The sequence below is a fragment of the Takifugu rubripes genome, chromosome 11 (genome assembly GCF_901000725.2).
Source record: "Takifugu rubripes chromosome 11, fTakRub1.2, whole genome shotgun sequence".
Taxonomy (NCBI): Eukaryota; Metazoa; Chordata; class Actinopteri; order Tetraodontiformes; family Tetraodontidae; genus Takifugu; species Takifugu rubripes.
Window position 1 is genome coordinate 12703599 of NC_042295.1, and position 12344 is coordinate 12715942.

Genomic DNA, 12344 nt, shown 5'->3' on the forward strand with positions numbered 1-12344 from the left:
TTGCTGGTGTCCAGCGATGCCTGAGCTTTATCCCACGTACCCTCCAACGAAAGAAGAGAAATGAGCACGAGCCTGAAGCAGGGATGATTGTTTTTGCATCTTCTGACTGGAGATCGTAACGTGGCCTGGCTTGGTTGGCTAAACTGGGTCATATAGCAGAAATATAGGGGCTGACATGAGGTGGAGTCTTCCTCGCTGGGGGGCATCCAACTGCCTCCACTCTGTAATGGCACAGACAAATTCCCTTTGTAATACCACCCTCCCCTCCCTGCAACTCCCTGTTTTTTTCATCTTTTTTATTTATTTATTTTTTACTTTGACGTTTGTCCCACTTGTATTTTTGAATCCCTGGCATTGTTTTTCTTGCTTGCACCTAGCTGTGTGCGGTGGATATCGCATTTGCAGCTTGTCTGCTAGATGATCTGGCATCCCGTTGAACACCATAACAACCTTATATCCCTATAGTCTTAACCCCAATCCTTCAAACCTAAAATGACCCCTCTAATCCTCTTAAAGAAGTAAGAAAATGCAAAATGCCCTCACTTTGCATTCATTCTGTCCTTATGGGGACTTTAGAGTAATTAAAATATTAACCAGCACATGCTAGTGCACTAAGTAGAAGGCTTTAGGACCCAGTATTTCTGTCCTCCAGTAATCAGAGATGAGAGATGAAGGAGGGCGAGAGAGAGAGGAGAGGTTGAAGGGGGAGAGGACGAGTGGAATTTGGAAAGTCCTGTCAGGGAAGAGCTGGGGTGTCAGGGGAAAGTTGATACGTTGTGATTTATGCAGCAGTGAGGATTAATGGGAGAACGGACACGCAAGCGATGTGCTGGTTGAGGGGGGGTCAGTCACCGCACTCAGGTGTATTAGGAGCATCTGCGTATTTCCACATTCATCGACCCAGGAGTCCCTGCGAGGTCGGCCTTTGCGTTCTGCACCTCTGTCGACACGTGTAGGAGACACATATACAGGCGGACCTACCTTCTGCCCACACTCAGAGCAGGGTGGGGGGGCAACAGGAGCGGTGCGTGGAGCAGCCTTCATCCCTGAAGATGACTGCATTCCCGCATTCTCCCAAGCACCGTCCCACAGAAAGGACAGGACGGATCTGAGGTCCCAGCATAAAGGTGAGCTTGCGTTTTACTGACAGGACACCTTCAGCTGCAGGATCAGCGGGGGGACAAATAACGCCGAAACCACCGTGTTCGCCCCGCGCTGTTATGGGTCGATCATTATCGGCCAGCGCTGCAGAAACGTCGTTAAATATTTAGAGATAATTCTACTGTTATTGTTCCACCACCCCACCCCCACTCTTGCAGAAGAGCAATCTCTAATAGGGATCACGAAGCATATAAAGGTATTTAACATAATTCCTACCTCACTATGAGTGTGTGTATATATGCATATGCATTATTTAATAAATCGAACACTGGTTGTGTCAGAAGAACTGATTGTAAATAATATTGAGTAATATTAAGGAAATGTCTCATAAATAAGCACATGTGGTCTATTTTCTCTTGACGGGGTTAATATAAAAAATGTGTCTATGTCATTGTCAAGGCGATGCTCTGATAATGACCATCATTTGGCTCTAAGCTGCATGCACACCCTTGCACACAAACTTACTTATGGGAGCTGCATTGTTTCATATTTGCTCCACAGAGACTACATTATCTTGTCTTTTTCTGTATGCAGTTAAAAAAAAAGGGCTTTAAACGCAGACAGCATCTATCCACTAATCCAGGTTACCTGCTCCAGAAGCTCTTTTTGACATTTTTAACACTTTAATTGATGTGGTCTGTGTTCTGTGGAGATGCTGTTGCAATATCTGATTATCTACCAAATGATAATATAAAAAAATAGGGGTATGTAACATCTTTATGCATATGAATGTAGGATGTCTGTGTAGATGTAGATGTCTGTGATGATCTCAATGTAGACTCACTGCATGCCCATGTGGCCATTTTGTGTTTTAACCATTTTTTCAGTAACTAAGCTTACATCACCATGTCATATTGTGTCTGTACCAATATTAAGGTGAGCATACATGTAAGCCCAGAAAAATGGGGATGAGATTCAGGCACTGAGACAGGAATACAGGATACAAAAATGAGTACACAAACAAGGACTTTGAGAATTTAAGCTTGTAGTGGGTGTCCACAGCAGGGCAACTGAATAGGATGCACGGTGTACAATACATTTTGCACGAATACTGAATACAACATATTGCAGAATCTTATTCCTTAGGCCTCATTGCACTCAAGCCCCAGCTGTGCAAACAGTGTGTTTGTGTGTGTGTGTGTGTGTGTGTGTGTGTGTGTGTGTGTAGCGTCAGAGTGGGCATACAGTGAACTGTTTATTGAGTTGGCTCTGTAAAACACAAAGTCTGCAGAGGGCGTTCAAGTAAGGGCAGAGCTCATGTGTGCGTGTTCATTAATGTATGGAGTAATTCAGTGGAAATGATTCTCCCTCTGCTGTCTAATGTGACAGCAACACACTCTTCCTGGAAGGAACGGCTGGAATTATCCCATCCAGTTATTATCAAGCTGAGCAGAAGAACAATTCTGAAATGGCAAATTAGCCCCTGGTTCATTTATCCCACAGCGAGCGCTCCACTCCATGGTGAATTTGTTTCCATAGGAACAGGATGTTACTTTGGGCATCATAAGCTGTATAACACCCTCATGTAGCTGCCGTGTTTTTCTTTTTTGTCAGGGATCTTTTCTTCCTGTCAGGCACGGTGCAACAAGATAAATACAACAGGAGCATTTTTAGCAGCGATATTACCAGCTCAGATTTCCAGCAGCAACGATGCTATTTCCTTTCTCAAAATGCGCTGGGCAAAAAAAAAAAGAATAATAATACAGCAATTACTTCCAGCTCTGTGCACGACTGTGTTTATGCCAAATGGCAGAGAGTTACTGCGCACCGCGACGACTGCAGAGTAGCGGAAAATCTCTACAAGAGTCAGTAGCAACAGTTCTCTCCTTCTGAAACAGCACTATTGTATTTCACTTTGGCTGCACATTTCAAGCCCTGTTGTCAAGCAACAAGGACTGAAGGAAAATAAAGGGCCATATAAATAAATGGGCTGCATTCTATGGCAATGCAACAGCCCAAAAGGAAGATGAATGCAAAGGAGAAGCATGCGTGAAAGTGTTGATAAGCACTTGCAGTGTCCTTGCAGCCTTTCCGCCACCCGACTGGATGGTTTATGAACATTGTAGGTTTCCCGAAAAGGAGGTATAGCTGATAATACAGCCGACAGAAGTCTTTTTACGGTGGATGAGCAGAGGTGCAGGATGGAGGTGGTGTAGGGGTGGAGGGATGGATGCGTAATAAAGCTGAGTGCATCTCTCCTGCAATGGAGCCACAGCAAGTGGAGAGGACAGAAGGGGGGGGCGGGGGGGTGAAGTGTTACAAATGTAATGCCGGGGGTGAGTACAAGTGCGTGCGCATCGTCTGGCGTTTGTTCAGAAGTGTGCGCCTGTGTGAGTTCAATGGCAGTGGAGTTTGCTCAGAGCCGTTGCTGACGTCAGCAGCGGTCGCCCGGCTCGTTCAGCAGGAGAGGCACTCTCCTTCCATAAAGGGGTGTGTGCAGTGGGGAGGGGGGGCAAGGTCTGGGTTCCACACCACGGAGCGGTATCAGGGTACGAACGAGCATCTACCGGGGAAACCTGAAAGACGCCCAATTATTCCATTTAATTCTGTGCTGTGCAGCGAAGTGCGTGACAGTGAGTCACTGAATTGATCTGGAGCACTCTGCCAGGCAGGGTGAATACATACTGATGAGGTATTATGTCATTTACTTAAATTACACTCCCTGGCAAGCAAGGAGATACCCGTGGCACACCATGTAGTCTCAATGTTTCTTCACAGTGAGATTTCTCCAGCATTTATTTGCTCTTTCTTCGATTAATCCAGGTTGGATTACTCCATAATACTTAGCTCACCATGTAAAGTCACCTACCACTGAAATGGTATAGAGAATAACGTGTGTATGTCCAGCCTTTTACTCATTATTTTGATTTTATAAGCAGCTTATCCTGTGGGAGGCTGTTGAGACAAATCCTAACACGCATGAGGTGAGAAGAAGGCTGCCTGGATGGATGAACACTGTAAACACCTAAACAGCACACACAGTAATGCACAGTATACAAACATACATTAACCTAAATAACTCTTCATTTGCCTTGAGTTTTGCTTTTTTCATACTTACACTTTTTATATAAAGGCTATATCCAGCTGTGGTGTCGAGGTTCTGTCTTGTTTGTTAAAAATCCGATGTCTTTTCAAGTTTACTTTTATTTGTCAATTGTATGCATTTCAATGGGAACAAAAGATATTTAAGATATTCAATTTGATGTACAGAATGCAAAGCAAATGGTAGATAATACAGTGAGTCCCTTGTGTTCTCCCCTCAGTGTACCCATCAGATAAAATACCAAGCGACTGTTTTACAGTATCTCAGCACGTGGATGCAACCTCTTGTGAACTATATTTGCTTTTGTGTTACCAGTATCCGAACACTGTCTAATATAGACTGGTTGTACGGCGTTTGCTCAGAAGTGCAGCTCTCCTTGAGTGCAGAAAGCTGAGCTTACACATCCTAATGTTTTGCCTGACCTTGTCCCTTTACTTTACAGACTGCTTGCCCTCACTGGAGAGCTGAACAGAGTGCTGTCCACTGTCCGCCTTAAAGGAAACAGCGTGAAGGTGGACCCAGCGCATAAAAAATACACGTCCAGAGGGAACATCGCTGTGGCGAGCATCAACCTGCGTCCCTCAGACAACAGATTTCTTCATGATGACTTCATCTGGCAACAACTGACCTGCATGTGTGCACCATAGGATTCTATTTGTGGAACCTTATTGCTTTTACAGATTAACCAACTCCTAATATGGCCCAAATCTGTTCATTGGGCCACTAATTTGCCTGCAGTTAGACGTTCTGCATATTTAAGGACTTAAAAAGAATTGTGCCAACCCAGTAATTCCAAAGGTCGGTGACTTTGTCCTGTTTTATTGGGATTTGTTGCCATTTTTTTCCAATTATTCAAGAAAACCAACAATGATCCTTCAAGTCACAACAATCTGAAAGCCATTTTCTATTCATATTTGTTGGTTGCATCCAGGTTTACTCTGAACACATAATTTAACAGATTGTGCTGTACGGAGGAGAAATTCGCTTTTTTGCCTCTGCATCCGAGTTATTCATTTCATAGTATATGAGGGAGGAAGAGTCAACACTGACAGACTAATGTGGAACTGAAGACATGCGACAGGAGCCTTCAACTCTTAAAATAAATGACATCTGAACAGACAAGTAATCTAAGCATAGCTTTCGGACGCAAGCCGATGCCTACATCCCATATATTGCGGACACTTTAGTCACAAACCCAGCTGGTGTTGCTGCTCTTTGACTGAAGCCATATATTAACAGAAAGAATTAATGGGCGATCACTGAAACACAACAGTCAGCAGCTGCCTCGGCGCAACCCCACACTCTCTGCAGACTGATTCGTTGCTCACCTTCTATTTTTGATGCAGTGGTCTGTTGTGTGGTCATTGTCATTAGAGAGGGATGGAGAATCTAGATGAACTGGAACACCCTCTTCTGGAAGAAAGCCTCAATAGTAATCCTGCATCAGGCCAAGGACCGGGGCCTGGAATTGGACAGGCCCCCAGCGGACTATTCAAAGGCATCTTGGTTAAGTGTGAGGAGGACATAGCTTACCCACCGTTTGGTTGGAGAAGCCATTGCAGACCTCCTCCTGAGCTGCAGCAGCAGCAGCTGCTGGACCCTTGTTCCTTACCTTGCACACTGGAGTCCTTTTACCCATCAGCCCCTATTTGGGGCCATGGAGACACCATGCTCAGCAAAGACTACCTAGAGACCACGTTTGTGGACATTCGGCCCGGCTCCACGCTGGAGCGGAAGCTGTTGGCCGAGGCTCAGGACTTCCACAGTGTATCCTACAGCATGGACGACGAGGATGACCTGCTCCCTGATTCTGATGTAAGATACCCCATCCGTTGAGATTATTTAATGTAGTGACAATTAATATTTAAATGCTTCATGAAATCAAAAATTGTGAAATGGACTATGACAGTAAGAAGAAACAAGTTCTTCTAATAACAAATTATTAGGGGCCAAGAATGAAGAATAGTGAACATTCTTGCATGGACCAAGTTCTTAAGTCCAGATCTGTTTCAAGTAAAGAATATACAGTATGCAAAGGTTCCAACTGGCCAAAATGAAACTGAATTGGGAACTTTTCTGCATGACTTTCAATCAGACAAGCAATGAATATTAAATACCAGGCAATAAATATTTCCTGCTGTGTACCCTTTGCGGTGCAGTGAGTAAGCATGTGATATTTTGAGCACAAAATTCCTCAAAGAGGATCCTAAAATAGATGTATTTTAAGTTTCTAGAAATATCGCGTTTGTAGTGCTCAAAAGTTTTCCTGCTGCAGTGCAGATAGTGGCATCAGAATAATGACATATCACAGATTAGATAGTAAAGCTAACACTGGAGTGTTTAAATTAGCCTGAAGTCCCTCAGGAAACTGATGAACAATAGGCTCAAAAATTAGAAGCCGTACTAGGTTGTATAAATGGTTCCCCAAATGTCTTATTAAATGCTTCATTCTCTTACCTTATGTGAAGTTTGCTCTGAGAAAATAGGATTAAAATAACCCTGAACCTACTCTATACATGTAGTATTGCAGGGATATAAAGGCAGAGACCTCTGGGAATAAAAGAAAGGGGTTAATTTACCACCTAGTTAGTAGTTTGCATTCACAACAATAGTGCTCTCTTTAGATTGCCCCAATATTTCTCATAAATAAAACATGACTAAATAAATCATCAGGCAATCTGACAGTGGCTGAGTTGAGGAGGAAGTCGGACTGGATATGCAGATGTTTTAAAAAGATGCATGAGTCATGAATTGCCTGCAGCACAGCCAGCGCAATACAGACTAACCTCATTCAGTCACATTATCTCACAGGCACCAGCAAAGTTATGCAGCTGTGTGGAGGAAATCAACGCAACATAACGAATGAAACATTTCACAAGGTCCATCATAGTGAACCATAGAGTGTATTACAGTATATCTGTGTGTTAATGTAGGAATCTCTCATTCTCCTTTTTTCCACTTGAGTCATTGTGGACATTTGGCTGTTAGTGATCAAATCCCCAAAAGAAAATAAATGTTATTGTTTATTAAGCTTTTGGCAAATAAATGAAAAAGAAAACCTGAGAAATGCTTTCTGATGATGGTGAGTAATGCTAGCAAGACTAAACTAATTTTTATGAAAAAGAAACTGCCGTGCATTGGAAAGTTGCTGACCAAAGGTCAACCTCTCCCTGCATGCTGTGTGACTCTCAGGACTCATCCATCGAGGACTTTAGCGACACAGACAGCGAGAGCAACTTTCCTCTGATGATCCCTCAGGACTATCTGGGCTTGGCCTTTTTCTCAATGCTCTGCTGCTTCTGGCCTCTGGGCATCGCTGCCTTCTACCTTTCACAGAAGGTACTTTCAGTCTCACACACACCTGCGTTCCTTAGAAACTACTTGGCAGCATCATACGCCGCTTAACAACACCTCCAGTGTCTTGAATACAGGAGGGATTACATCTAGATTTACAGGATTATGCTGCAAAAGCTTTGAGACAAAGCCAGAGGAGGGACCCGAGAGGGTGTGCATTGTAGTGTTATTCATTAAGATGATTTAGAAATGACTATTGAAGGTCAAACCACTTTCTCGTTATTTACACAGAACCAAAACACAACCACCCACACATGCACTGATTTAAAGTGTTATTGTAAGGAAAATGTATTTAACGGCAGGTGTGACTTCTGAATGTAGTTAAATATACTCAAACACGTGCACAGGTGTGTGTCAGTATTGTTGTTATTGTTGTATTGGGGCAGGATGTCGACAGGACAGGTGTGATTCAGAGGTGGGACAAACTGTAATATGGGTTTAGAGTGTAATAAGTATGAGCACAGGTAAGTGGAGTCCAAGGAGGACCTCGACAAATGATGATGAATGTCTTCTCTTCTCTTCCTTCTGCCTCTAATTCCTATCTCCATCTGTTTTTTTCTCTTCCATCTCTCAGACCAACAAGGCGTCAGCTCAGGGAGATTATCAGGGGGCAAATGCGGCATCCCGCCAGGCGCTGTGGCTCTCAGTGCTCTCCATTGTGTTTGGCATCATAACATACATCTGCGCCATCGCGGCACTCATTTCATACCTGTCTGGAAAACCACCATAATGGGATCTGTTATGAAGATACACCTGCAACAAGCCACCCCATACCGCTAACATCACCTGTAAATATAAAATAACCTCAGTCTTTGTTTAAACAATCTCATTTAATACACAAGATTCGGTCTGTAAATGTGCTTTATTTTGCCAATGTGGACTTTAGACCTGTGCTGTAGCTGTCATCACATTATCCATTAATCTACTTTGTTTTAAAAAAAATGCAGTGCAGATGTTCTGATAATACTGTATAGAAAACACTGTCACAGCCAGCAAAAGAGTAATGGGTGTCAAGACAGGTGATGTGTGGCCTCATCTACCCAGGAGGAGCTACGTGGAGGCAGTGCACAGGGGTGGGATGTTCAGATTTATGAGAAGGTTGTAGCAAGGGCGTAGCAGCAGCGGAATCCTGATGGTCCTTGCTCATTGGGGGCCTAGGCCATCAGTGTCATTTGCTGGGTTAAAAGCTTTATTTTATCTTTTTTTTTGTAATGACAAAATAAGGGGCCAGAATACCCAGAATTTATTGCTCCACTCTCACCGCAGACCATCATGAATCCACATTCCACATCACCGATCGCTCACCTGCGTTGATATTTTTCAGTTAAATAAGTATCTCGAGGAATTTCTTGTAAATATGTTGTTCAGAAAGCGTCACATGAAATGCAAAGATGCAAAAATATTTAAACGCTCCTGCATATGTTGCACAGCGGTATGCAGACGTGCAAGTGCCAAAAAATACAGAAGTGGCTCAAAAGGATTATTCCATTAATAGAAGCAAGCAGGCTGCTGTACTTTGTGCACCCGATATATTCTTCTACCTCCTCAGTACGGGGAACTTAAATCCTTCAAGAGCTTGCTTTGTGCGGTATGACATGTTTTTAAGTTATCTTCTCAGACTGAGGTAAAGCAACAGAGATGAGCAGAGGTTAAAAATAGCCTGAGAAGACATCCAGTGCTCTCTGGTGTTATGCATGAGTCAGTAGTGTCTCCAACCTGCAACAGAAACCTGTCTGATAAATCGGCACCTCGTTGAATGCAGACTTTATCCACAATTTGGTTTTTAATTTAAAAATAAAGCTTTAGGAAAAAAAACACCATATTGGTTTGAAATGAAATGCGCAATCAACAAAACTGTGACAAACCATTTATTTATAACAAAGAAGGTGTAAATGTTGACATTTTCTATTTAGATATATAGTTTTTATAGTGCACAAGCAAACAAAGCCAGAGTTGTATCAAGACTACAGCGATAGATTCCAGTCACTCTACTGTATGTGGCAATTGTGGACACCAGTGATTTCTCAGCCTCTAACCTTTGTCAGTGATCACTGCTGATGTGCCGTGACGATGCTACTCACGCACCGTGTTGTGAAGTTCTGACAATCGTGACCTGTTCTTCCTCCTGGATATGCAAGCATTAACTGTGGGCTGCCTTGACTGCTGTGCTGGCCCTCAGTTAAAGGGCAGATTTGTCTCACTTTGTCTAACCTGCGTAAACAGCACCTGGACACAACAGCGCGAAACAATAGTCGATCAAAAAAGGCCCGTTGCTTCCCAGTGCACACCCTTGTATTACATGTACATTTTAGGCTAAAAAAAAGAAAGAATTGATGACAATAAATCCACGGTTTGACTTTAATCTCTCTCTTTTCTGTAGTTCATGCAGGGATTATATGTCCATCACCTCCCACCTCATTCACTTTGTCCACAGCACAGCTCAAGAACTGGAGCAAAAGTAGCCAAAGCAGGTGCTCATATTTTATTACACCAGGAATAGTCGACATAAAAACACAGTTAGAGAATAGAGAATTTAGCCTTTTCCTCAGAGGTTTTTGGAATATCGTCGCTGGACAGAGTCTCTGTAGAACTGGAAGATCTTCTCAGATGCTTTCTGACTGATTGCTATACACTGCTGCAGCTGTGGCAGGGGACAAAAAAAGTTTAAATAAAAAATAAAAGGCACACAAGGGTGATAATATTACTTCAGAATGAGCAGAAATGCATTTTTTCAGATTTTGCAGGGCAACATTTAGTCATTTAGATTTTCTCACTTCTTGAACTGAAAAGGATCCTTTGGTTGATGACATCATTACTCTGCATTTCTTACTGTCAATAGCAAAAGTCAGCAAAGCTCGACATTCCTGTTGAAAGAAAAGATTTAAGAAATACATTTTACAGAAAGCATAGCAGCACTGACATTCCAGTAATGTGTTTATTCAATATATTGAGTTTGATGGAGGAATTGCCACTTAGTCTTTTAAATCTCTCAATAATTTGATAATTTAATAATCCAGTTAAGTTAGTTTTTTTTTCTATTTTAGGATTTTCAGGGGGTATCGTAGCAACTAAAAATAAGAAAACTCTTCTTTCTTAGTTGATTTTATATTTCACTGCACAATATGCTTGTCCACCACCCATCCTGTTTAAAAATTAATTACACAAACAATATAATCATGTCACAATGCCTTAGAGTGATGTTTAATAGAAGATGTAAGCCTCAGAGTCACCTTCTCCTGGGCTGCAGTGGGGTCAGTGATGATTTCACCATCGACTGCAATAGCGCACGTTACTCCGCAGAACAGGCAGCTCATGGGCAGACCTGCGTCCATTAGGGCCATACAGGCAGCATTCAAAAAACAGGATAATAACTGAAGGGCCGGTCAAGAAAAACACAGCTCACCAGGTAACTCCATTTATAAAGTAGCAGAAATGAACAGCACACCATGACTGTAAGTTTTTTTTATCTGAAGGATACTGAACCATCATCATGTAACACCTGAAGAACAAGAGTGAGCGAGGAGCGAGGGTGAAGTGACAGGAGCAGAGATGCCTCACAGGTCTCTCGCACATTCTGCTCTTGTGATCGCTCCTTCACGCCTAGAAAATAAAGAAATAAATGTCCTTAGATCTGCCGTTCTTTTGAGGGTTGACAGGGTCTCACTATTCCACCATGTGGTGTGTTCCTGTATAACAGCTTTAACACAGCAGAAGTGGTGGAAGGTTAAAAGTGGTGGTTGCATGTTGCTTCTAAATGAAACAATAATGACATGAATATGCCACGATATATGGTGTACTATTTTAACCAAACTGAAAATCAACTTTTACCATAACAATAATATGACAATAGTGCTGGAAAGCAAGCATTATGAACACTTCAACATTCAATGGGAAAAAAAGACTGCCCCTGCAGTTTAAAAAAAAAAAAAAAAAATTATCTTGTTTATTTGGAAAACTGCTTACTTGGTAGTCCCACTTTAGGCTGTATCAACACCTCCAGTGTTGCACGGTCATAGATTTCTTTGCTGACTTTCACTTCAGCTGGTCCATACACCCCAGCCAACACACTTGTGTCCCCTTTGCGTGGAATTAAAAGATCATTAAAATAATAATAATAATAACAATAATGAAAGAACAAATGACTTCATCTTTTCAGTAAACGTAATCAATCCAAAACCAATACTAGATAGTTGCAAAAATGTAATGGCTGTTTATGTTTACACTGTACATAAAATACAGTGTGTGGCCCATTCAAGGTACTAGAATGTTGGACCATTAAGTTATTATGTAAAACTATTGTTTTGCTTTTGACTTTTCCACACAAATGTGTTATTTTCTGTTGGAATGCAAACCCTCGTAATGTAAGGTAGATGAAAAAACGACTTATATGTAACTAACTCAAGTAATAGAATTAAACGTCAAAAACACGATGCATTTGACATTTCTCGATGTGTATACCTGCGATGCACGAATGCAGAACAGTGGCACATTGGGGTAGCATGTTTGCAGAATAAACAGTCCCACACGGAGACACAATTTACTAAGACATATATGAATTTGTACCTTGCATAAATGACGATGAACCGTCAGGACGAGACAACAAACTCTGTTCACAACTAAAATCCCTGAGAGTAACATTTGAAATGCCGCACACTTCCATCACGCCACCAGAACGGCGAAAAATTCCAGTCGCTGATAAAATACGTCATCTATTTTTCTATTACGGACTCCTAATGATGACGAATGAGTATGTTTACACAGAAAATCATTAAATTTATATGAAGGC

At 42.1% G+C, this 12344-nt stretch overlaps 2 protein-coding genes across 2 annotated transcripts; one reads left to right on the plus strand and one right to left on the minus strand.

Annotated features, from left to right (window-relative positions):
- The first annotated feature begins 695 nt into the window (after positions 1 to 695).
- tmem91 (transmembrane protein 91) lies at positions 696 to 9915 on the plus strand. Its single transcript, XM_011608694.2, has 4 exons — positions 696 to 1127; positions 4647 to 6019; positions 7397 to 7543; positions 8133 to 9915. Exons 2-4 carry the CDS (start codon positions 5585 to 5587, stop codon positions 8286 to 8288), a joined length of 738 nt encoding a protein of 245 aa, XP_011606996.1. The 5' UTR covers positions 696 to 1127; positions 4647 to 5584; the 3' UTR covers positions 8289 to 9915.
- Positions 9916 to 10017: 102 nt separating this feature from the next.
- exosc5 (exosome component 5) lies at positions 10018 to 12296 on the minus strand. Its single transcript, XM_003968578.3, has 6 exons — positions 12122 to 12296; positions 11522 to 11635; positions 11037 to 11158; positions 10789 to 10929; positions 10333 to 10422; positions 10018 to 10199 (listed from the first exon to the last, which is right to left on the minus strand). The coding sequence occupies exons 1-6, from the start codon at positions 12216 to 12218 to the stop codon at positions 10104 to 10106; spliced, it is 660 nt and encodes a 219-aa protein (XP_003968627.1). The 5' UTR covers positions 12219 to 12296; the 3' UTR covers positions 10018 to 10103.
- Between the last annotated feature and the right edge of the window lie 48 nt (positions 12297 to 12344).